The sequence below is a fragment of the Spodoptera frugiperda genome, chromosome 26, assembly GCF_023101765.2.
Source record: "Spodoptera frugiperda isolate SF20-4 chromosome 26, AGI-APGP_CSIRO_Sfru_2.0, whole genome shotgun sequence".
Taxonomy (NCBI): domain Eukaryota; kingdom Metazoa; phylum Arthropoda; class Insecta; order Lepidoptera; family Noctuidae; genus Spodoptera; species Spodoptera frugiperda.
The window spans coordinates 8,668,290-8,695,941 of record NC_064237.1 but is presented as its reverse complement, the minus strand read 5'-3'; the positions used below and the strand labels follow the sequence as shown (position 1 = coordinate 8,695,941).

The window sequence follows — 27,652 nt, the reverse complement described above, 5'->3', positions numbered from 1 at the left end:
TAATAATATTGCCATATATCGGGCACAATTCCAGACGAGGCGGCCAGGAAGTGTTTATTGTAACAAAACATATTGATATACAGTTTATAAATACTAACATCTAAACTAGGTTGAGCCTGTACCTTAGGTGCTAGTTCCTTCCATTGAGACAAAATATTATTCACAGTTGAGAACATTAAATTCTCATCTAAGTACATACTTCAATTGGTAAACAGTTTCGAAAATTTTAAAAGAAAGTAAACACAAGACACGAGCTAAATATATTTTTGAATAAACACAAATGTAATATATCCTAAATATCAGCAAAATTAAGGAAAAAGGCATACACGCATTTAATAATAAGCACTTTAAGACTAAAATTTGAAATAAACACCGGAGACACTTTAAAAGTGGCTTGATAAGATATATCCCCAGTTAGATCCCCTAAGATGTGCTGCATAGAGGTAGCATAATATTTGATAACGTCAATCATATCGATAGTGTTGTGTCTTAGTCGGAATGAACATAATATTATAATGACAAGCCAGTACTGTGCTAAGGCTGTGTGGTTTCAACCGCCACACGTTATAAACGCTCATGAGAGCGTCGTGTTAACCCATAAATTAAAACGTAAGTTCCATTTTTAATTTATACTTTTTTTAAATTTAAAAATAGATGTTCTGTTTTTTAATTTATTATTTATTATTTCAGAGATTATTCTTTATTTTTGTTTTTTTTTTGTTGTGTTTATTTTGTGCCTGTCTGTTTATTATTGTTCGTTATTTGAAATTGGAATTTGGTTCAGTGGTTAATTAGGATTGGTCGATAATGTTACCGTTTCGCGATAATATTTTAATTGACATACATAAATAATTGGGAATGTAAAACAAGCGTTGCGTTATAAAAATTAACCACGGTTTTTTTTTCTTGATCGATTCAGAAGTATATACCAATAATCCTCTTTTCACCCATTTTGTGATAACCTTTAAAGCACAAAATAAGAAAAAATCTCAGTGTTTTTGATATTTTTTCAATCTTAACACCTCGCTCTATCTTATTAGATTAACTACTAATTTATTATATTAAATTTCAATTCACATTTATCCATGTTAAATAAGATATTTGCCCTCAGTGAAATTTATCGATTTTCATTATTTCGAGTTTTAGTAACTTCTCGTGTATTCTGTACTAATTCTGTTATATTCATGAGATTTTTTTAGGATCGACTATTTTATTGGACCTTTAGACCGACATTGTGATTGATACATGGGATACATTTTAGATTTCAACGTGAGTCATATTTTCAAATCAGTTTTCGCAATTACTATAACTTTGCATATAAAGTTCGCTACAAATAAGTGAATGAATATTAAATATACTATGACTGCATATAAGTATGAAAATAATATACTTACGTATGTAGCTAAGTTTATAAACTTAATTTTTCTAATACATACATCATGTGTGATTAGTTCATTGTTTCCATCCTTTACACTAGAAACAATGGGGTAGTACTATAATGGGAGTCGGTATTATCGTATATTATTAAAATAGATTAATAATAGGTAAAAGTATAAAATACATTTGTTTAAAGTGTCTGTACCGTAATGTACTGTACACCTCTGCCTACCCCTTCGTGGATAAAAGGCGTGACGTGGCGTTGTTGTTTGTAAAGTGTCTGTCAGAATGTAGTTAACTTGAAAACTAGTGTCTAAAAATAGCGTAGAGGGAATTATTGAGAATGTTTTAGTTTATTTTACGTGGGCGAGGCTTTAGGGATTGGTAGACTAACTTAAACTATCCGTTCCTACTACTACTTTTCGAGCCGGAGCTCCAGTAACCCGCTAGACAGTCCGCAGTTCCGGGTCGGTATCAGGCCTACTGGGCTCCATCTGTAGTGGTCTGATGGCTCTTTGAGGCGCGCGCTCTTCTTTCCACCCTATATTTAAAGATTAGATTTTTAGAAGTAGTATACAAGAAAATTCCACCTTTTTTCTAACGTTTTCCTCCAAAGATTTTCCACTACGGCACTTTAGTACCATTCCGTGTGTATGTAAATGGCTCATGGCTCGTAAAATTTAAGGAAATGATAAGATACTTGAATGTACTTGCTACTCCTTTTGCAAATATTTGTATAAGTTAATTTTTTACTATGTAATCGTCGTACAAATAATATTTATGTCTGTTATAACAAATACGATTATTTTACTAAGTGTTCTTATGTGTATTATGTTCGAAAGCGTGTTTGCTAACATTAGTTCTTAGAATTTGAAATTTTTGCGTTCTAGATTGAGTTGACTCTGCTGAGGATATAGTTAATGGAATCTAAGAGTAGTAAAATGACTAGGCAAGATTATTGATATGGTTTTGAACTAGATATTAACACTATTTTGAAACATCCAATCAATTCATTGTTACGATGATTTGGATCTTTTTCTGTCTATTTCACTTTAGCCAAACCACATCTGAAAATATGTTTTCCATCTGAAGACATCTATTTTGTTAACTATGAGGGTAATAAGAGAGATTCTATTAATTTGTAAAGAGAAAAGATTGGCTGGAGGTGTTATTTTTAAAATACAAGAACATCGCTAAGATGTATTTGCAAAAAACTTCCTGTACTACGGAACTAAGTGCCAAAACACTTACACTTACAAACTTAACCATGTTATTTGTTTACCAAATGAAACAAATCCTTTGAAGTCTTTAATCTCACAGATGTATAAACTAATCATTGATAAAGTTCATTATACAATGGCGTCACGTGTAGCAGCAACAATGCACATGTGAGGAACAACGACTCTTTCAGTACAAGCTAATTTGAACTTTATTGTTTTGTTTGAGCGGTGATATTAACTTGCGGTATACTTTTCTATTTTGATTTCCGTATTGTTTGGTATGTTATGGGAGAACAGAGATTCCTTATATAAATAATAACTTAGTGGGATTTTGTTTGAAAATAATTATGAATACTACCTATTAGGTGACCACGAAATAGGTACAAAATAAATCTTTTAATTTTAAATAGACCCATTTTGATGATTTACTAACTTTTGGGGAATTAGCGTCTGTTTCACACAAATTACGTTCTTAATGCAAATTTATCTGGGACACAGTGGCCATCCAGACAGTGTGACACTCACTCTCGCCTCACTCAAGGCGGGAAAAACCTTTAGATGGTATTCCTGTCTCCAAGAAACCTTAATATGTTTTCAGTCTATCTCTACTTGCTGCTTTGATGATTAAAGTGTCATATTTATCAATCCAAATATCTAAACGTGAAATACCTATGTAATAAAAAAATAAGATTTTCCTCATAAAGTACCTACCTATAGACGCGACAATTTTTTTGATCTGAATACGAGTAGGTATATGTCATGGCGTACTGACGTATTTACCAAGTGTATGGTAAATATTTATTCGGTGCCATACAAACTGTTCGGTATTCCACGCGTTTAATTTCCATGAAGTTTGTCGTCGTCACTGTTGTTTATTAAGAATTTGACATAAAAACTATGTATGTATATCGGAACTTCATACTTCTAATCTCTGAAGGGATAGGTCGAGGTACTACATACAATGTATTATCAACTTATGATTGGTTCAGTTATGGGTCTCATGCAATAACGGTAAACTTATTGCCATTTAAACACAATAATACCGAAAATATCTCATTAAGAATTCGTTGACCCGGCAATGGCATAATTCAGAATACAATAGGGATGATGACGGGATAATTAAAAATCTATTTAGTCCGTCAGTTTGTTAATGAAAAAATATTAGTAACGCATTTTTTTTATTTTGTCATATACGACAATAATACTTAGATAAATCTAATTAAAGTTTAGGAGTGGAAGCAAATACGTAATTTCTACGTATAAAACCTATCTAGACGTGACGTCACGCGATATTTCAAATCAATATATATTTGAAAGTATTTGTTTCCGTAAGAAAATAAAAAATACGTGCCTAATATTTTAAAATAATCTACAAGACGGACATTAAAATAAATATTAGTCATTTACTCTATTGTATATAAACAGATAGGTTATTGAAAGTAATGAAGTTATAACTAACTTACAATTCTTTTATCAGTAAAAAAATATAGGGAAATTAAACTATAAGTATTTACAGTTACATACAATAATAAATACGGGCACGTTTCTAAGTGCAACGTTTGTTTTCAATACAAAATATAGACAATTAATACAATGTCACGTTTTATTGCTTTGTTAGCGAATTTACTATGACTTTGTAGTACGTCGTTTCTTAGTCTGTACGAGTATATTGAAATCGCTTCTCCGTTCAATTTTATTTAGAAAAGTGTCTAGTGTTCGCTTGAGGAATTAAGGAAATGGGATCTTAGTTATATAATATACGGTTTATAATAGTAATATACCCTTTTTATGGTATAAGCTGGTAAAAGAGCAGACGGATCATCTGATGATAAACAATCACCGCCGCCCATGCACACCCAAAATACTAGACACGGAAGAAGTGCGTTGTCAACCTTTTGGGTGTAAAAATTTAAGGATTAGGGAGTATAAGGTTAGCGGATTGATTGAGGCCGTACCCTATTCACCTGAAGATAAATATTATGCAATACAATAATTATTCTAAACACAAAAAAGTGTACTAGTTTTTTAATTTCAATCTTAATTTATTTTCGATACAATACAATTTTAGTTTCTTTAAAAGGTTAATTGAAAATATATCACGGACCACTTTATTTAAAAATAGTTCATAGTTGAAAGTTACTTAGTACGTAGTTGAAGTCTATAAACTGACTAGAATAAATAAACTTATCATTATTTCAATTAAATATAATGTAACATTTTTCTGCTTCTCTTAATAAAAATAATAAAATAAAAAGGACTCTTACAGCCAATATCTTCATAGACATTTTTATTGCAAAAATCTCGCGATTTTACACTAAATATATTACAAAGGAGATTACTAAAATAGTACATGATGTCGTTCATACCCGCATTCCTTAAGATTTGATACAGTCCGCATAAATACAAAGGGTGTTTAAAATATGTTTTCAATACTTTGTTACGCTTATATTATTATTATTATTTTAATAGACATTCTTAGAATATGAGTGATTCGTGTACTTAGTATCTACTTACTTATAAATGATTGATGTTTTTGTAGTAAGTACAGAGATTTTATAGTTTAAGTTTATAAAGTTAACACCTTCTGCCAGCGATTTCGCCTACGTTCCCGTGGGATAAAGCGTATCATATCACCCAAATCAGCTCATACCCTGTCTATAAACCAAATTACATCAAAATCCGTCCAGTAGTTTCAGCGTGATTGGCGGACAAATATCAAAACATCCAAACAAACAAACTCACATTTATAAAATTAAACGCCATACTCAGATTCATTTAATGGCTACTTAACCCGGTCCTTTGCAATTGTTTTTGATATAAAATCGTTACTAAGGAATAGTTAAAGTAATTTATTAATGAATGTCTCTGAGTGCAACAATACGGGTGATATAATTACATAAACTTTATATTATATTTTAGTTTAAGTTTTATACCGTTACTTTATTGCTTGCTTCCTCACGCTCAGCATTCGTGATGACAATCAGTAGACTACCTCCCGAGTAAGTCACTAGATAGGTTACCTAATTAGCCTCAGATTCTAAACTAATTAATAAGAAAAAAGGCCATTGACATAATAAGCACCATTTTATTTATAATTTTCCATTCGCACTTTTATCTTAAAATATTCCGAACGGTAACAAAACGAGTTTGTGTGATTTTTTAATATAGTTTTGTAAATTATGGTGTCTATATACCGATATTATCTATGTGTTATATAATAGGTATTTTTTTTTATTTATTTATAGGCCTGTTCGCCTTGTAACAATGATAAAGACTTACTTTACGGTATTTATTAGGCACTAAAAATATCGATGTTTTCCTAAGTGTTTCCCTAAGTTATGGATAATTAATTTCTGCCACTGGCCTGCGGTCTCGTGGAATAAAAAGTGTCATTCCAGACCATGATCTACCCATGTTCCAAATTTCATCCCGATCCCTTCAGTCATTTTGACGTGATTGAGTTACAAATATACACACAAACTCACAATCATTCGCATGTATAATATTATTAAGATTAATGTTTATTCCTTTTAAATGATTAATTGATGTGGCTACGAGTATTGTTCAATAGTAAAGAAGACAGTTATGTTGATTCTTATTAACATAAACCTTTTTTATGATGGTATATAAATAAATAAAACAGGTTTATATTTGAAGACAGATTAAAATAAAACCTCTTTGCGGATTTATATACCGATTTCGGACTATTTGTCATAATACTCAAAGCAACGACGGTTTCTCGAGTACGGAGTCAGAGTCATTTAATGGTTACTTAAGCAATTGTTTTCGAAACAAAATCCTAAGGCATAGTTTAAGTAATCATTAAATGTCTCTGATTACGACTGAAAGACATAGATACAAAATAACGCTTTGCCCATTAATCACCATCTAGGGATATTTTATTAAATAATGTAATACTACTGCCTCGTTCTCTGAAAGTTTAATTCTCAATACCGGGTATTTATGACCCACTGCGTAACTTTAAGTAAAATCCAATAAAGGAATCCATAACACAACATATTATATTTTTTTCCATTGGTTTAAAAGTTTGGATCAAAATTACCCTGACGTCGTCCAGAATATTTTTTCAAATTTTACTCATCACAGCTCAACAAATAATGTTCTAATATCCATAGTTTAAACTATGATTACCGAAAAATTTACCTGAAAATGTAACATAAAAGGTGAGGCAAATCGGTAAATAAACCTTGCCTTATTTTTATCAACAAATCGATCGCGATGTTAAGAAATTCTAACTTCTTTATCACTGATAACGTCAACATCGTCAAATGCTATCGGAGCTGTCAAAACAAAGGGTTATTAGTACATAGGGCTAGGTTCATAGTCTATGCCATTAACTACCATTTAAACAGGTCTGTTTAAACTATTGTGGTTCTTGCATCAAAACATTATCCTTTATTTGATTGTCTGGACTTTAAAAGAGACTATGACCTCGTGAGTTTGTATCGGCATTTCTTCTCAGAGTATTTAGATAGGAAATGCCCAGAAATGCCAGCCTCATCTAGTTGTTTTTTTTAAGATTGACGTGTATTAATCAATAATATCTTCATGGGTGCAAAAAATCCAATTGTAATTGTGATTTATGTTTAAATTTTATTTGATCTCTACAAAGTGTATGATCGCAATTATATAAATGGCGTTACTATTATATTGTGGTTTCAATACCTGCCCGTAATTAATATTCGCATGTCAATATAGAACTCAGGCATGACACATGTTGAGTTGTTAACACTTACGGGCATGGAACAAAATGATATGTAAAATAAATAGAGTCCCAGTGTGTCTCAAAATTAGTTGGGTTAACTCGAATGGTAAAAAGTAAATCACTTTTAAATATTTTAAGAATTCATGTCTATGTTTATTTGGGTAAATTAGTATTTTGGTATTATACCTTAAAAAAATACCTATAACCAATTTAGGCATTGCGGAAAACTTGATTACTTACAAAATCCACTTAATTTTTTTTGTCAAAGTTCTCATTGGTTCAGTTAATATTGTTGCGTGACTGCCATACTTCCTAGGTTCTGCAGTTTCCTTATAACGAGGGCCGTAATGACCTCTTGAGAAATTAGTTACTCAGAGTTTTACGAATAGATGTAAAATGTAGAACATTTTCATTATGCGTGTGTTGACAGAGCCTTGGCGTATTTAAATAGTAGAAATCGTTGGCTAGGTCAAAATCATAATAAATATTACACCTAAACTTTCCTAATCACACTATCTACTGCTGAAGACCGTACAAAAATGTACCCGATAATGGGCTATAGTGATTTTTACACGTATTTTATGATTTTAGAGTAAATTTCATTTTTTAAGGATAGTAGACTTTTAGTTTCTCTTCTACTAAATTTCGAGGCAGCACTTTCACATCGTTTCATAGCTCTAGTACCTGGTAAGAAAATTTTGATGTGATATAATACCTATTTTTATGTTTCGTATAAAATATTCAAGAACAAGAAAAACAGGGAAATAAACTTGGATATTATTAATAAATATTGAGGCTGTCGGGTAATCAATGGATAACTTTTAATTAGATCATAATGGATGCAGGCAAAGGCTAATAAAAAAAAATATTTTCCCTATTTTCCATTGTGTTACAATATGACCGTCAATTAAATTAATATCATGGTTTTTATTGTTACCTTATTTGACGTTTTAATTAATTGTTAATAATCCATAAATAAAAACAAGCGTCTTGTGTTATACCGTGTTTTGCGTTTTAGTTTTTATTATTCAAAGAAATCTATTTGAAAAAATTGTAATGGTGTATATTTTTGATCTTAATATTAGATTTTTTTTTTCAATTATTTTCTTTAGTAATTCTAATTTAGAGACTGGAACTATAGATGGTATTACCGCACTGTAAATTCTTAAAAATATAATTTAAAAGTAATTCAGTAATTTTTGCATGTCTTGATATAATACTAAGTATAATTAGGAAAGTGTTAAGAAATTTTAGTCTTTTGTTTTACATGGCAATGGAGTATTTAAGGTATAATCTTGATTGGAGGGTGATATAGGTTTTTTCCTTTGATACCACGAGCAAAAGGTAATGGTATTTTATACGGAAAAGGGGGGAAAATCATCCAATGAATTCTTTCGCCTTGGGCGGCGTTTTATAAATAACTATTGTCTTTCTCTCTGTTTTTCTGCTCCCGTAGGATTTTCGGAAAATTCTTGAACAAAAAGTATCCTTATATGTCCGTCTCCTGGTTCTGATCTATCTCCCCACCTATTTTCAGGTTTAACCGTTCTTGAGTATCCGTATAATTAACATGACTTTCTTTTATGTATAAACATTTAGTGATATATTACAAGCTGCAAATTATATTATTATTTTGCCGATTTCAAGGCTATCGTTTGATACACAATGTAGAATTAATATTTTATTACGTATCATTTCGTCATTGTCAATTTGGCATGTAATTAAATTGTTATTTTATTTACTAGTTTCTACGACGTCAATATTTAAGGAAAATATTAAAAAAATAATAACATTCTTACGTCTTATTAAAAATTAATTAAGTTAATGTCAAATTCTTGTTATTATTCTAAATTAAATTATTATGTTTTTCGGCTTACTCACGTAATTATTTGACGAGGAACTCGATTTGTTTTACAATCGAAATAATTTATAGCTAATCTAGTTTCATCGTCTCAATACATAAAGTTTACATAATGTCTATCTGTATTTCGTTTTATTTTTTAAGTAATATACGTCATTAAATTCATTATCCTGTACTTTTGAAGTATAAAATTCTTATCAATTATGTATAAGTATCTTACTAATATTATAAATGCGAAAGTTTGTATGTATGTTTGTTACTTAATCACGTCAAAACGACTGAAGAGATTGGGATGAAATTTGGAACAGGAGTAGATTGTGGTCTAGAATAACAAATAGGTTACTTTTTATCCCGGAGGACCGTAGACAGATGCCAGTAGGTACACAATATTCTCAATATACATATCAGAAGATCAGTCTGATATAAATCATAATATAAAAATAATAATCAAAGAAATAAATGACACATATTTCAAATTAAATAAAACTATCCCTTTTCCTAAATTCTCACATAGGTACGGAGCATTCCCAATAAGTGTCGCTTCACACTTGTCAAGTAAAACAGAAGATGGTGTTCAAGTGACCTTGACGCGATAATCCGGTAGCGTCACCTCAATGAAAACTCAGTACTCAGACTCAACCATACTTTTTCCTGATTAGCTACTGAGCCAAATAGTCGCGTCCAGTCCGCTCGACCGACAGAACGGACTATATAGCTCGGTACTAGTGTTGTGTCGTGCACAGTGCTATGTTAATTTGAACCTTATTTGTTAAAGGTAAAGCAGCAAAATGTTAACGGGATGGCGGTTAGTGTTGTCGAAATGTGAGTATTTTTTGGTAATTAATAACTTATATATTTTTTTAAATTTTTTTGTTACCGTTTTGTTTATATTTATTTATTTAATATATAGTTCAATTCATAAAATTGTGAATTAACTAGAATTGAGTATTAAAATATATGAATTATAATTATAACATTGACTGATAGACATTCAGCTACTGACATTAATATTTTAAGGCCTTTAAAGATTTCCATAAAAAATATTAAGTTTAAAATAATATTTTAATATACTACGAGATAATTGTTGACAATGCCTTATACTAAATAATTTATTATAAAAGTACACACATATAACCTCACATCTGTCTCCAATGAGGGTAGACAGAGACACTACAAGGCCAATATTACATACTTACTTCTTAAAAAAGTGATATTGTCATATAAATCTAAAACCCTTTAAATATTTCTAAAACTCAATTTTTTCATGTCGTCTTTTAATTAGGTATTAAATCTATTTGCATTACAAGATAGAGGTTCATATTAAACTAATCAAATTACCGGTATAGACCGAGTTCATTCTAGTTTGTATCTAGTTTACAAATTACATATTGTACATTGTTAAGGTATGAGAAGGCTAGGCTTTTCATTCATAACAAAGAATTGCAAACATTCACACAATAATAGATTACATAGAATGGTAATACCTTTTTATTTACTTAGTAAACGGTGGATTGGATCGTATATTGTCATCTTTATATTATTATGAAGAAGTGGGTTGATTAGAATTCTATAGAAAGAAAGAAAAATAGTTTATTTGCAACCGTTGTAAGATATAGGAAAAACAATAAAATAATTAAAAAATAAATAAATAATAAAAATATATTATTTATTTATAATAGCTCGTATATAGCTTGTTGTTACATAAAATATCATAATTTTTATGTTATGATGCACTAATAACATAACATCACTTTTAATGCTTTGTGAGAGGTATTATTCATATCGCTACGCCTTTTATCCCCGAAGTGGTAGGCAGCAGTGCACATTATGGCGCGTAATGCTTCTGAAATCACAAATTTGAGCAAGCATGGTGATTAATGTTCAACCTTCTCCTTGTGAGAAGAGACCATTGGGCAGCAGTGACCTCTTATAGGCTGTATATGTGATATTGCCACAATATTATAATAAAAAATAATATATAATAACATAAAATTATTGCATTAAAATTAGGCCATTGAACCTTACAAGGTTACAAAACTATCACTAAAATTCCTATTATTATTTTCAATACAATTTATTTTGTACTAATACTTATTTTTATTTTCAGTATTTATAATACCGCAGAGGTACGTGTTGGCGGTGATGGCTTTGTTGGCCGTAGCCAACGCGTATACTATGCGAGTCTGCCTCAACCTGGCTATCACACAGATGGTCAAGAAAGTCCAGATAGTACAGACAGACGACAACTATGATCCTTTAATATGTAAGGACAGATACCTAACAGAGTCCAATTCTACTGAAGCCAGAGATTTCTACGTAGAAAGAGCTGAGGATGTAAGTACAGTGATTTTTTATTTAGTAATATTTATCTATTTATTGACTGCCTCGTTGGTCGATTGGTCGCAAGTGCGACTGCCGGGCAATGGGTCTCGGGTGCGATTCCCGAGTCGGGTAAAATATTGCTGGGGTTTTTTCGGTTATTCGAAAATTTCTCAGTAGTAGCACGGTGTCTGGAATTGAGCCTAGTACCTATATGGCAATAGGCTCACCCTCTATTACATGGAACTTATAACACAAATGGTGAAAAGTGGGTGTACATTGTGTAGCGGTATTACGTGCCGTAATGTGCACCTCTGCCTACCCTTTAGGGATAAAAAGCATGATGTTGTGTTTTGCTTGTTATTTATTATTTGGTGACTATCCATATTAATTATTTATTACAAAATGTTTTACGGAAGTTTCCAAATCAATAATATAGGTAACACTATATAGGTACCTAATTATTTATTTTCGTTTCTATTTTTAGTGTACACCGGTGACTTTATGTAGCTTTATTTTTACGTCTTACTTTTATTTTAAAAAGAATATCGGAAATTTATTGCGTGTTAAATTCATTTTATAATCAAGCTCATTGAAGAACAAGAATTTGCAATTTATGTACCAAATATTTTTTATTAAAATATATCTATTGCTTTAATAAATTGTGTCATAATATTACGGTACTATTTCTATTATTTATGAAACAATTGTATACGGTTCCTATTGTTTGATGTATATAATTTAATTTCAAATAATTTTCTTATTGTTTTAAAGTATTTTTAAACTTCTTATTTATTTTAAACTCGCAGTTTTCGGTTGTGGATTTTTATCACGAACGAATAAATCCATTATATTGTTCTATAGATTCCACAAATTCTAAAATCTATGCAAAAACATTGTTTTTGAATAGGAAATAAAAAAAAAACAAACAACACATTTCTAAAGGTGACAAAATACAGCATAATTTATGCTTTAAAATCCTGTCGGAACAAGTTGTTATACAACTCTAAAACATGTTTTAAATGTTTGTATAAAATAATAATACTAATAACAAAGTTTGCGTGTATGTGTAATTGGAGAATTTATTTCTATAGCTCTTTTTGAGATGAAGGTTTTAAAGCCGAACATATTTAGGCCTTTTTGAGGGAGGGAAAATCATCCAATGACTTCTTCCGCCTTGGGCGAGGCAAACGTGAGAGTCAGTGTCTTTTCGTTTCTGTTCTGCCTTTTCGAACCGGAGCCCTGGTAAACCCACTAGGTAGTTCGCAGCTCCAGATCAGAAAAAATTAAGCCTACACCTAGTAGTTAAAATATTTCTTCTGCCAATTATCGAAAATAAAGTTCATAGAACATATAATGAATAGCATTTCTTTTTATCTGTGGAATTCTACTTTTTCCCTAGTTAGTTACTTTAATTTACAGCTCAGCTTAAACCGATATTTTATATTTGTTTACATTGTAACAATGAGCTCGAGATGTCTGACGCGAATGCAAATATATTCAAATGAGGAATCGAAGAGTGCATAAATGTATCAAAAGATGAATTAAAATCAATGCAAAAATCATTTTTATGCTAATTTATCTGACATTTGATCTTATTACATAAGTCTTTAATGCTTTTTCCTCATCAAATAATATAATTAATGATTGTTAAAAGATACCAGTAAATGAAACAACATCGTTAAGTTTTTTTGTTATAAGGAAAATTCGAAATGCTATTATTTTTATTACTATTCGAAATGTATTTTATTGTCATGCTAATAAGGTAGTAAATCAAAAACACGTGTTTGAAACGTGAGTTTGTTTTGTCCCAAAAATTCGTAAAAACTATTGGTTCATGTACAAAACCTATTTTGCTTTTGACCTTTTCAAGTTTTATTATTTATTGCTTAGCTCTGTTAGCGTGGGTTAGCACAATAACACAATGTGCTATATTTGTGAAACGAACTAAATCGTATAATAGTTCTAGTGTTAGATTCGAATCATAGGGTAAAATTATAGGGTGAGTGACTTACTTCTAACATTGGAATTCAAGTAGCGAAAAGTGAGTATTGATACTTATAATATGAAAATCTGGATCTTAAGAAAACTCTACCTCATAGATTCACCCAGAGCTGTGGGCTAGCTAGCGGGTTACCGGGCTCTGGTTCGAAAAGCAGGAGAAGAAACGAGTGGTTTTAAGTCAATAAGAGCCTGGCACTCCCTCTCTCTCTCGCCTCGCCCATGGCGGGAGAAGTCATTGGATGATTTTCTTAACTTCATAGGTAATCAGTTTCAGAAGATATAATGTTACACTATGTAATATTTTGATAAATTATTTACGTTTTGTTATAAATTGATCAAAGTAAAATCGTCGTTCAAAATAAAAAAAAGACTAAAGAAAAGTTTTGATCGATTACTCGTAAATTTCCACGCTTTTAACGCTGATCAGTCATTACCGAGTTGGAAAAAATACTTCAGTATAATATTTATTAAACTTTTCAGTACAACACGAAGTCTACAATCGTGTATTATGAACAGATTTATCATAATAAAACCAGGGACACAATGTAACTCATAACCTAATTCACAAAAACTAGACCTAGTTTTATTTGTTTGTCCCATATACATGATTATGTAGGTGTAAGTTGACAAAACTATACAATATACAGCGTGTAACAAAATACCCATATACATCAAGAAGCACTGAAGAATACAGGTTGAATCGAATCTCTACACATAGTTTCAGCTTAAAATACATTAAAAAAATGGCACCAAATACTTGGTGTCGCATGGTTCTTGATTTTATAATTCGCATGAAAAAAAATGTTGCAAAAGTTGCAGTAACTTCGTTCCATGAAAACATGAGTTTAAAAAACCCTTCCCGTATCGATTGTTATGTTATCTCATTTCATTTATCAATTCTCAGCTTTTTTAAGGGGGGAAAATCATCCAGTGGCGAGTGGGAGTGTCAGACTCTTACTGACTAAAAACCACCCCGTTCCTTCTCCTGCTTTTCGAGCCGGAGCACCGGTAAACCCGCTAGATAGTCCGAAAAAAAAAAGAAAAAAATACCCCCTTTTTGTTACCATAATTCATTGTTATAGAATAAATAAGGAAATCCTATAACAATCAACGGATTGCCTTGCAGCTTAACCTTAAGTAGGCTAGGCTTTAGTTCCCATCTCACCGTGCATTGAGATTAGACGGCGCAAAATGTAACAATGATTTTTATCTAAATACTTGGTAAACTGTCTGCTGATAGTGGTACAGTTGAAGTAGGAGGTAAATCATATTTTATTATTATTATCATTTCTTTAGTTTCCCGTCTACGCCTTCGCCCGTGAGATTTTTTTTTTTTTTTTTTATTCGACAAAAACTAATGCTTGACTACATCCCACCTGATGGTAAGTAGTGATGTAGTCGTTGATGGTGAGGCGCACTAGTTTCTTAAGAGCCTATTCACTCTAGACTTGAAGACACCCACATTGTAGTCCGATGGAAAAACCGCAGCAGGCAGATTGTTCCAGTCCCTCGATGTACGCGGAATAAACGACGAAGCAAAACGCTTAGTCCGAACCGTAGAAGTTTCGACAACGTAGGGATGGATACCCGCCGTACGACGGCTTGTCCGATGAAAGAAATGGGATGGTGGAATTAGGTCGTGTAATTCCTGCGCACACTCTCCGAAAAGCAACCTGTAAAACACCGAAAGGCTGGACACTCTACGCCGGTGCTCAAGGCTTTGAAGGTTGGACTTAACCAAATCTGGATCACCAATTAGCCTTTTCGCACGCCTTTCCACCGAGTCCAAAGATATTAGGATTTTTTATGGTATAAGCCGGTTAACGAGCAGACGGATTACCCGATGGTAAGCAATCGCCGCCGCGCCCATGGACACTCAAAACACCAGAGGCATTAAAACTGCGTTGCCAGCCTTTTGAAGAATTTTAGGGTTGTTGAGAGAAATTGGGCCACCGGTAACCTCACTCACACAATAAAACAAGTACATGAGAAATTAAAATCTTTACAGGTTTCATTATCTTCAGAGCGACACGCTTTCATAATTATTCCCATTCAGGTTATGGGTTATCGCCATTACTTTTGCAGAATTAGGTATCCATATTAACTGTAGTATTCCAAGGTTTATTGGTTAGTACTAGTTCAAGGGTACTGACAAATGTTGTCATTTTACTATACAACCTTGTCATATTACTATACCTATGTATTTAAAGGAAAATAGGCCAAAGCAATGTGAAATTCCAATCTTAAAAACAAAACAATCCGCCAATTCACAGTTTAATATCTATTAGCATACAAAATAGGAAGGAAGCCATTCCGATCATAGGTCGTATGGGATGAATACGTGAGTAATTTATTTGATTTCAATTACATGCTCCGGGAAAATATCGAATGATTGTTGTTGACAAGGAAATGAATCGCTAAAGACCTGCCGAAGAACGTTTGTCAAAATAAACGTATAAAAATTCATATCGCGTGTTGCTATGAGGTCAAACGATAGGTCATTGCTCTTTATATAAGCAGGTGCTGTAGAATAAGAGCAATTTGGCTCGAAAAGTGTTTAGGCGCAAATTAATGTTAGAGCTAGGTTAATCTAGTATTTTTTTATTATTTTATGATTGTTTTTTATTTTAGACTAGCTGACCCGGCAAACTTCGTACCGCCTCAAACATTTTTTTCTCACCTTTTAAACCTTCCCTGGACTTCCACAAATAATTCAAGACCAACATTTGCCAAATCGGTCCAGCCGTTCTCGAGTTTTAGCGAGACTAACGAACAGCAATTGATTTTTATATATATAGATTCGATTCGACCCTGTAGTTTTAGTATGGAAAAAAATGTGGAGCTTATGCTAGCATTCGATTTTTGTCAGTTGTATAATTATTTTCATGTACAGTATAACCTATAATGACCTATACATACCCAAAAATAAGGACAACTTTTCATTCTCAAGCTTTGCATTTTCAGCATTTCAAATATCCAAAATTAATGTAGAATTCATACGGTACGTATTTTTCTGTCACGGTCATGAACGAACATTAACAAAATACTCAAAAATGAAGCTTACCATATTATTATTAAAGTCTATATCACAATATTAGCTTAACTAACTCACATTTTACCCCCTTTCCAATGGAAAATACGTCACAATAATATTGTGACAATATACGTCAGTAAGAGAAAATTATTCAGGTAATTGTGAAACTGACCCCAAGACCAATAGTACAGGAAAACCTCAACTTACCTACCTAGTCGTTTATTACAGTAAATACCAGTTTCTTCTGATCATTTTCCTTGACTTTCCTGCACTGAGAAAATTATTCCTTGACGGAAGGAAGAAGCCATTAAATGAAACAACTTTACTGCAAGTGTAAATAAGAATCTTTATTATTTAACACGGTACTTTATTGGTAATAAAAACTGAAGATTTATCTAACATACATAGCCTTTAATATCTTTTTATAACTAGACAAGAATATTTACATAATTATCCCAACTTAGGTATATGTTTGCTTGTATACCTAATTATTTATTTGTTATCTTCATCATCAGAGAACGGTTATGTAAAAAAAAACCTTGCTCCACACTAGTATTTTCTCCCATGTCGTGGATGCGTTTAAACATTCACATGCACATGACACCTAGACCCGAAACAACGATTTGTGGATCACACAAAGAGTTGCTCTGTGCGGGAATCGGATTCGCTCTACGTTGCACGAGCACTTAGCTTCACTGACAGACAGACTGATGGACAATTCAATTGGACGTTTCAAAAGTGCCTAATTTAGGATTAATTGAAATAAATGCTTTGACTTTGAGTTTGTTGTACGGCAGCCCATTGCCCAGCCACTGCGCCAACCGTGCAGTCATAATAATATCTATAGGGTTGCATGGGAAATTTACGCGAGCAAAGCCGCGTGTAAATACTAGTTGTGCAATGTATGAAACAACGCAGTAAACTAGACATTAGACAAATGTCTTTTTATAGATATGTAGATTTAGTTCGGAGATAATATTGTACTTTATTATCTATTATATTAAATCTTTACACCTCAATGTTCGTATTGGGTTATTGTCGTTCGTAACTGACGTTATTATAATATTTACATAACTAAACATAATATTATTTCCTGAAGGACTAGACTAAGGCGCAATATACTATGTAATATCAATTTTACACCAGTTTATGTAATAGGGGATGAGCCTATTGCCATTTGAACTATGAATCATTTTTGGCACTTAATATTTTTTTTCACTTATGGTCGTCACGGCTTTTATCCCCGAACGGGTAGGTAGACATGCACGTAATGCTGCTGTACAATGTATAAATCCACTTTTCATCATTTGTGTCATAAGTCCTATGTAATAGGGGGTGAGCTTATTGCCATTTACTGGGCACAATTCCAGACTCTGTGCTACTACTGATAATTTTTTGTCACACTTGCGACCACTCAAGCAACAAGGTAGTTATATTCAAGTAAAATGTTTCTCTTTACCGGAAAATCGAGTAATAATTCTCAACTACTATTATGAATGTTCAGTTAGTAGTTAAAAGGAGGATTTGTTGGCCTTGCAACCACTTGACCACAGACCCTGTAACTATAATAAATAGATACAGAAAGTCAATTTAATACGGAATTAATACTTCAATTTTATCAGTTGGTAGTCCATGATTCTGAAGTGTACATAAGCGATTGATTACAACAGAGGTCATAGGTATTAAATTGTAATAGTCTCTCATAAGTGTCGTAATATTACATTTTATAATGAAATCGTGAGTATGTAGTCGATAAAGTAAAGTTAATAATAATATACATATAGATAATAGGTAGATATTTAATACCTTTGTAAAAAATAATGGCGTTATGTTCTCTGGAATTATTGCGGTCCAATTGCGGATTTAGCTACAGATTACTGGGACTCAGGCTCTAAATTGATAATTATGACAAACAAAGATTGCCACGTTCAAAACCAGGGACATGTAGAGATTATAAACCTTTAAACATGTTTGATTACGGGTACATATTCATGTCTCAAGTCTGCAGTGAAATGGAACCAGTTCAGCATTTTGCAAGACAGGGCTTTGCGCTGGTATACTACTAGCCCCTAAAGCGACTCTATTATACAATATATTTGTTTTATACAAAAACATTCTATAGCATACTATAGGTATTTCATGAGAAGTTCTTGTATCAGTGTTCTCATATTTTTTTTCTTTCTACAGCCAATGCTGTTTGAATGGAGCGAAGCAACACAAGGCCTGATTCTCGGATCTTTCTACTATGGGTACATTCTGACCCACATTCCCGGAGGGATGTTGGCGGAAAGGTTTGGAGGCAAATGGGTGTTGGGTTGTGGTCTCCTGTCCACCGCTATATGCACCTTTATAACTCCAATTACAGTCAAAATGGGAGGAGCTACTGCGTTGTTCATCTTGAGAGTCATTGAAGGTTTTGGTGAGGTGAGTGTTATTTATATTTTTTTTTTAATTTTCTGTCAACAATTTTTGTTTTGATTGATATGGGGATGTTGAAAATCAATTTGTAATGTGGATATTTAGTTTTAAGCATTTGATACCTTGAACATACTATGTGCTATCGGCTTTTTTCATTTCAAAGATAGGTTGGTAATGCTTCTCAAAAATAGAATTTTTCGTAAACAAAAATTGCTGCATTAGGTAAAGTGCAATTTTTACGATACTCTTTGTATACCTAATCACAAAAATATTCATTTGTATTTGAAGTCACTGACCACTGACATAAACAGATGATGTTGGCTTTCTTAAATGTTGATGATTTAATATTTGGTTAAAATCTCCATATAAAAAAATGCTCTTTCATTAACATGGGTGGGTAAGTGAACCTCTTCAATGGTTAGCATACAAGGATGTAACTACGGAATAATATTTACATCGCTGTGGAAGTAAAACCCCAGCTTTAATTGCGTGACGTAGAAAAAAAAACTCTAATTGTAAAAGATTAAAGATACTTTTACTATAATGAATGTGCGGTTAATGTTGTTGTTGCTGTTGATGGAATCACAATGATATAGCATTTTACACCTTATGGTATTCATTAGCTCACATTCATTGCACTTTAACAATATTAGTTCTTTAGGAAAACTACACTTATATAGTTTTTGTGATTAAAATATTATTATGGATTTTATATAATAAATCATCATCGCATCGTTTATATTGTGTTGAAACACCAATAAGGATTTATTTAAAACTTAGTCCAAACGTGGTTGTTTCGTTTTTCAAATTCTGCGGCAATATCTTAGTCAAAATTTATCTTAGCTGTGCCAATTTTTCGTCATTTCATTTATTTCGGTTGGTCTTACAGTTTTGATATTATAAAAACAATTCTAATACTCAAATCCATGTCGCCAGGGTCCCACAATGCCAGCGCTGATGGCTATGCTGTCAAAATGGGCGCCAAAAGCAGAGAGAGCGCGAATCGGAGCCATTGTCTTCGGTGGAGCACAGATTGGAAACATTGCTGGATCCTACTTCTCTGGTCTGATCATGCACAATGGGAGCTGGGAGAACGTGTTCTATATGTTTGGAGGGCTCGGCTTAGCTTGGTTCGCCCTTTGGGTAAGTAGTTTTACTAAATAGATATTTTATGTATTATGTATTATGTCTAGATATCTTTTTATTTTTGAATAGTATATCAGACTATAGGTATATACACCTAAAATATATACATATATATATACCTCACGCCTGTCTCTGATGGGGATAGGCAGAGACAATGAAAGGCCAATTGATACGAAACTTACATACCTCTTTCTAAATACTCAGTCTTTTCATAGTAAAACTATTCAAATAATACTTAAAAGAGTATAACCAATATGTTCAAATGGGGATACCAACATAAATAAGCCCCTCAAAAGTACTCTCATTGCAATAGTCCGTAGTTTAGTCAGAAAAATATTAAACCTGTTATTCCTCTGGTGTTGCGGGTACGCATGGGCAGCGCTGATCGCTTACCGTCAGGAGATCCGTCTGCGCGTTTGCCTTTAAAAAAAACTCAATCAAAATCAACAATTATTATTGTTCGCCAAACAACAGATCACAAATTACAATAGCATTTAAATTATTCACTACAACATTGCAATTGCCAATATCAAATTACTTGAGAAGAATAAACTTGTTAAAGTGTAATTGCCAATCGTATCACTGTTAACAATGACTGTCGAAATGCATTCGTTGTTAACGTTTTTCATCGATTCGGTTTCCAATTTGTTCCCAATCTAGCGTAGTTTTATTCTACTGTATTGGACACTTTTTTATTAGTTAGTCCACTACATGTTTTGGTTGTAAACTTTTTCGATCGTATCTAAAACGTTTCATTTATGAGGAGGAGAAGTTTAGATTGGTTTGCGTGTTTGAAACGGTAGGGTAGAATAAAATATACGTTTTGTGGAAATGTACGAGTAATAGCAAAAAAAAAATGAAATTTTGATATTTTTGCTACATTAATTGTGTAAAAGGCAAAATTGAGCAAATAATGAAAACGTAAGCAAAAAAAAAAACAGATATTGTACCGAGCTCAGTCTCTCTAGTTTCTATATAGTAAATAGGTTAGATGAAGGCAAGAAATAGAAGACAATTTGTAGTTTTCGCCAGACTAATAAAAAATTGATGTCTAAATATTGTAATAAACGACCTTATATCTGTTTATCAGACTCTTCAGGATAATCTCTGATGAGATAAACTTGACACTTCTCAATAAGACCAATGGTATTACGAAAAAATACTATAAAAGCAATTACCTAATACATGTATTATTCCCTTAATGTAGAGTAGAGTTATATTCATTGTACATATTCTTTCTGTAATGTTTTTTTTCTTTTTCCTCTAGTCGGTGTTATGCTACAGTACTCCAAACACACATCCTTTCATTTCTGACGCCGAAAAGAAGTTCTTGAATCAGAATGTGGATGCTCTGATCCATACATACTCGAAGAAGTTGGACCCAATCCCATGGAAGGCGTTGCTCCGATCTGTACCTCTTTGGGCTCTCATCATCGCCGGTGTAAGTATAAAAAGAAATTATAATAATTATTTTTATATATTCATAAATTGTACTGATGTATTGACATGCATATTTATAACATTTGTGTTATAATTTATTTCAACAAATATCGCAAAGAAACGGTATATGCCAATGCAAATAGCAACTGTTTGACAGTGATATTTGTGTCGAATTTTTGTAAACTTATAATACTCTTTTGTGAACTAAAGAACGTCACAATGATTAAAACTTAGGCAGGAAAAGTTAGTATTTTTATAGCCTTGCTCTTGAGTTTTTAAGTAGTGTTAGTTTTTGGTAGGTATTTCCTTAGGTAGATACTTATTAACATAGATATTCAATATGTTTGAACAGTACAATGTAGATATTATTTTGTGGTTTGCAAACAAAATGAGTAATAGTTTTAACATTTATCTTACATTGACGTCCGTAAAGAATATAAAAACTGATTGGTTTCAAAGAAATAACCACAAAGTGTTGTAACCAATTTAACATTAAAGGTGGTCAAAATTGGAACCAATGAATCTTCGAACAAATATAGTATAGGAAAACTAATTTACAAAGAAACTAGCGACAATGCTTATTGCACACCTAAGTTGGTAGCACTACATATCGGAATGTTTACCATCAATTCCTTAAACACAGTTATCTATAACTGTTTGCACTGATTTTTTATCGCCATATTACTCAATCGATTACCGATAATATCGATTCATCATGAACCATATAAAGAGTTGTGAAATTTTAAAAATAAATGTATGATTTTTATCAACAGATCGGTCACGATTGGGGCTATTTCACAATGATCACAGACTTGCCTAAATACATGACTGATGTGCTGAAGTTCAACATCAAGTCCACTGGAATACTGTCTGCCTTGCCTTACGTTGCTATGTGGGTCGCTTCCTTCTTCTTTGGTCTTCTCTGTGACTTCTGCGTCAAGAGAGGATACCACAGCATCACTACTGCTAGGAAAGTTTACACTACCATTGGTAAGTTTGATAGACAAGATTTCTTCTGGTTAAAAATCTAAAACTCTGAATCAAAACAATAAAAAATTACTAGAAATAAAATTTAATTCGTAACGAATTCAAATCAAACCAGAATTCTTATCTTAGCTTTCCCGTGAAAATATTATCTTGAGAAAGGCATAATTTTAGAAAAGTCCTGTCAGTATAAAAATCGAATAGCTCTAAATACTTTGGAAAAACTTGCCACTGACAAATTATTTGGTTTCCAGCGGCCACTGGTCCAGGTATCTGCATCATTATGGCTTCTTATTCTGGCTGTGACACGACCCTCGCTGTCTTCTGGTTCATATTTGCCATGACCCTCATGGGAGCCTACTACAGCGGTATGAAGATCAATCCTCTGGACATCACTCCAAACTATGCTGGAACAACCACTGCTATGGTCAATGGAATTGCTGCAGTTTCTGGAATCATTTCACCATATCTCATAGGATTGCTAACGCCAGATGTAAGTTGATCCATTTTCTACTTTAATTTTAGAGGAATTGGGTGGTATTTTGAACTGATTCTCCCGTGAAATTACCATTTTCTGAAGACAGAGCCAAAATAGGCTCTGACCTAGGTCGAGGTAAATAGTAAGTGACGGTTTCCACTTTTAGTATACTACTGTTTTGATTATTTCTTAGTAGGTGCCGTTTAACATACAATAATATCTCAACGTTTCGTCTCACCATTGACTGATGCTACCGATACTCATTATTGTCCACCACCTTATTTACACAATCAACTTTAACTACAGACAATAAATCACAAAGTTGAATGGCAGTGTTCTCACAAGCTAGACGAGAGTAGATAATGAATGAGGAAAATTATAATCAATAAATATCATCAACAACCATTATCATTACTATATACAGATAGCTATATGAGTAATGAACACTTGTTTGAATGTTCATAATGACAATTTATTTACGTTAAGGTAGTCCCGATAAGACTCTGCTTGGGTGGCAATCTGTGTAAACATCACAATGTATTCCTTTTGGTCCTGTTTACTTCATTAGAGTTGATAAAATATTTTGTGATGATGTATAAACCTAAGGATTTCAATTTTTACGTTTGACCAGCGAGCAAAAGTGACCAGCGCTATCGGAGGATTTGCCTTATTGGCAGTCAAAGTGTTAATATTGATTGGTCAAACATGTTTTATCTCAGTAGAGGGAAGATGACTTAACTAAAAATTCTGTCCTTATGATTTCCAAATGAATTGAAATAAAAGTTAGGACGAAAAAGAAGAAGAGTTCTTATATGTTTTCAGCAACATCATCTTTAACTAAAAATTAAAGGGTGAGGGGTTTAGGGAAGGTGAAATAAAGGGTACTACGATCATCAATAGGATTATCGATAACAGACTACTTGACTACATCCATGCTTGTCGATTTTATCTCTCTGTTGCACAAGATAAAACAAGACAGATTCGTAGATATTACTGATATATCGTTTCACAACATTGTTATCTTAACTCTATCGGTTAGTCACTTTAAGTACAGTATCTTTAATTCAATTTCTTATTAGGTATTACCTAATTTCATTGCTAATATTATATTTCCTCAAGCATTATTGACTAGATTCATATGTGTAATAGATGCCTGGTTAGATTCTAAGTTGAGTTTATTAGTAGATTTCTAGATTTTCAATTAAATTATTTCCGTAGAAGCATGAAATTTAAAGTAAGTAGACTTATATTTCAGTAAAAAGTAAAGATTGAGTCTATAAGTAAAATACCTACATTTGCTTAGCTGTACATAGGAGATTTCCCAGAATTCGTTCTCGAAAGACTGCCTCGTTGGCCGAGTGGTTGCAAGTGCGACTGCCGGGCAAGGGGTCTCGGGTTCGATTCCCGGGTCGGGCGAAGTATTACTGGGCTTTTTTCGGTTTTTCGAAAATTTCTCAGTGGTAGCACGGAGTCTGGAAATGTTCCCGGTAAATGGCAATAGGCTCACCACCTATTACATGGGACTTACAACATAAATTGTGAAAAGTGGGTGTACACAGTGGCATTACGTGCCATAATGTGCACCTCTGCCTACCCCTTCGGGGATTAAAGGCGTGACGATATGTATGTATGTATTTCCCAGAATTCTAAACAGTTTATCGTTAGGCAAACTCATGAAATAGGTAGTATATAGAACCGAATAGGTAGAGCCATTATGGAAATACACAAGTTCATGTGTTTTTTAACAAACCGTGGTTAAAAAACATGAAGTTATCTTACGGACTATTCAAATGCGTCATACTTCTTAGCACGTGCTGTATTGAGATGTCAAATTACTTTTAAGATTTTATCTTGAAATGTAAGGCTTGTGGCTTACAAAATCTTGAAGTTTTTGAGATAAGTCACTGATAAGATTAGATAGAATTTGTTTATTTTGAAACAATTCATCTTTATGCCACTTAATCCACCATCTGAAGTAGTCGTATTTAATGGTTTTGAGGTATGAGATGATATAAATTGATGAGATGTAATTACTAAAATCATACAACCGAAAAATTTAAAACAGTTGGTCGGTTCTTACAAAAATCTGAATGACAGCTCTATTTTTGAGAAAATCGAGCGAGAAAATCCTCGAAACAATTTTGATGCTCAAAAAGCACCACTAAATTAAGATGACTTTTTCTACGTAAAAAAGACGAATGAAATAATTATAGGGAAATGTCACCTATGTATCGGTAATATTTTTTATGGTATAGGCCGGTAAACGAGCAGACGGATCACTTGATGGTAAGCAATCGGCTTCGCCCATGGATACCCGAAACACCAGAGGCGTTACAAGTGCCTGCGTTGCCGGCCTTTTGGGTGTTACAAAATATAAACGCACTGCTACGAAACAAGAGCAAGCGTTGTACATTATTTTTTACAGTATAATTACTGTGCAAATGTATAATCCTCTCATTTATTCTTCCACAGTCAACACTGAAACAATGGCGTGTAGCATTCTGGGTGTGCTTGGGAGTGCTAATCTTCACAAACGTAGTCTACATCCTATTCGCGAAAGGAGAGCAATTATGGTGGGATGATGTCAAAGCGCACGGCTATCCCGATGGCTGGAAACACGGTGACCTCCCCACCAGACCAGTGGACACAGAAGGAGAGAAAAAAGAGAAGAATGAAAAAGAGAAAATATAAATCGACTGTTAATGTAAATTAAAAATATCTGTAAATGTAATTCCTGTAAATATTGTGTTTAGGTTAATTTTTGTTATTTATGAATAAGAATATTTAATGACGTATTCGTTTGTTTTATTTTGTTATCTACCTGCATACGTTTGGCGTACCAGGTACAGATAAATAAATGGAGTAATGACAAGGTCAATGAAATTGTTTTGTTAGAATGTCATCAGTCCAAGGTTTGTTTAATGTGAATTTTATTCTAATAATTTTTAGCTGAGTTTCACCTTCAGTAACATGGAATTAAATAATCTATTTTTAGTAAAGGACAGGCTCACAGAATAGCAACGGACTGTCGCTAGCTGTAGGTCAGTTAAAAGTCTAAATATAAAGCAAAATTAGGACTTGTTGGGCTTGAAGAAATTCCAGCCACTTTAATTTATTTTTGAACTAGCCTCTGCCCATGGTAGGCAGTATATCATCCATCTCGATCCCTTCTGCCGTTTTGACGTGATTGAGTAACAAACATACACACAAACACACAAACTTATAAACTTTTGCAAAAAGTATAAAATGGTACAATATTACGAATTAAGTAAAATACTTTTTCTTTCACAACAAAAAGTACACAGGAACATGAATTTATTTAGCATAGATACAGTAACTACTTCTCACGTTTGTAACCTTATTTTCACATTGTGTCGAGTAATTTTATTGAGCTTGTCATTAGGTACTTCATTTATCTACATACTCCTACAATAAGATAAAAAATACTAGTTACACTACATTAATTACTTATTTGCCAAACTAAAAATTGTAACTAAACTGTGATGCTTTTAAAGAAGTCGGAGAAGAAGAAAAAAAAAATAAGTGATACCTGATAGATGATTCAATCAAGAATACAACTTCCCTGTCCTCTTTAACTTTTTAAGAGATGATTTTGATGATGAAACTATTTTAGGGAACAGCGAGTAAAGTTCCCTAAGAAAAGGAGGATCCTCCGACCAGGCGAGGTGATCATGCCTGGCGGGCTTTCTGCACAACTGTTGTTCGTTGGGATTTTCTATCCGTGTTAATTCGCATGTAAACTTCGTATGTGCGATGCAGGATATTTGTGACGTCATCCGTTGATTTGCTCGTCGATAGTCTATGTGCGACTTCTGTCATCTGTCACTTGTCAATGTGTCGCCACACTATCTTTTTAATAAATTTTTTGATGAACTAGAATCAAATAAAAAACTTGTGACAAAATAACAAGAATTTTCTTTATGATATAAGCCGGTAAACGAGCAGAGAGATCACCTGATGGTAAGCAATCACTGCCGCCCTTGGACAACCGCAACACCAGAGGCGTTACAAGTGCGTTGCCGGCCTTTTGGGGTTTGGAATTTAAGGGTTGTTGGGAAATCGGGAATTGGGGTCATTAAGTCTCCGGTAACCTCACTCACGTAATGAAACACAACGCAAGCGTTGTTTCACGTCTGTTTTCTGTAAGGCCGTGATGTCACTCCGGTTGTGCCGAAGCATGGTTCTACCACACTTAAAAGGATAATGATTATTCATTAGGTTTGGTTTTTTTTCATTGGTTCATTATGTACAAATTATTACTGCCTATTTTTTGCCAAAGTGATTGACACACGGCTATTATTGATACACGGAAAAACTCCTTTGTGTGATCTAAGAAATTTATATTTAACTTCAACTATAATAGAAACAAGAATATGATTTATGGTACTTGCTTAATATATTATAAGTAATTAAATAGACAAGTTAAGTAACACTGTACAAACAAGTATTGACGTGTAATTTTATGACCTATTTACAGAAATAAATATCATTTATCATTTATCATTTACAAGACAGTTTTATTTACATCTTAGGCAATAAAATACTATTAACAATTTCAAAAAAATATGAGATAAATAAAACAACAATGCACTTTGCTATTCATTGTGCAAGTTATTAATCATCT

At 32.8% G+C, this 27,652-nt stretch overlaps 1 protein-coding gene across 1 annotated transcript; it reads left to right on the top strand.

Annotated features, from left to right (window-relative positions):
• Positions 1-470: 470 nt before the first annotated feature.
• On the top strand, positions 471-25,802 carry LOC126912514 (putative inorganic phosphate cotransporter). The gene is made up of 9 exons (XM_050704990.1): positions 471-609; positions 9,960-10,006; positions 11,292-11,518; positions 18,729-18,965; positions 19,896-20,102; positions 21,373-21,546; positions 22,319-22,535; positions 22,784-23,022; positions 25,480-25,802. Exons 2-9 carry the CDS (start codon positions 9,973-9,975, stop codon positions 25,696-25,698), a joined length of 1,554 nt encoding a protein of 517 aa, XP_050560947.1. The 5' UTR covers positions 471-609; positions 9,960-9,972; the 3' UTR covers positions 25,699-25,802.
• The last annotated feature ends 1,850 nt before the right edge of the window (positions 25,803-27,652 follow it).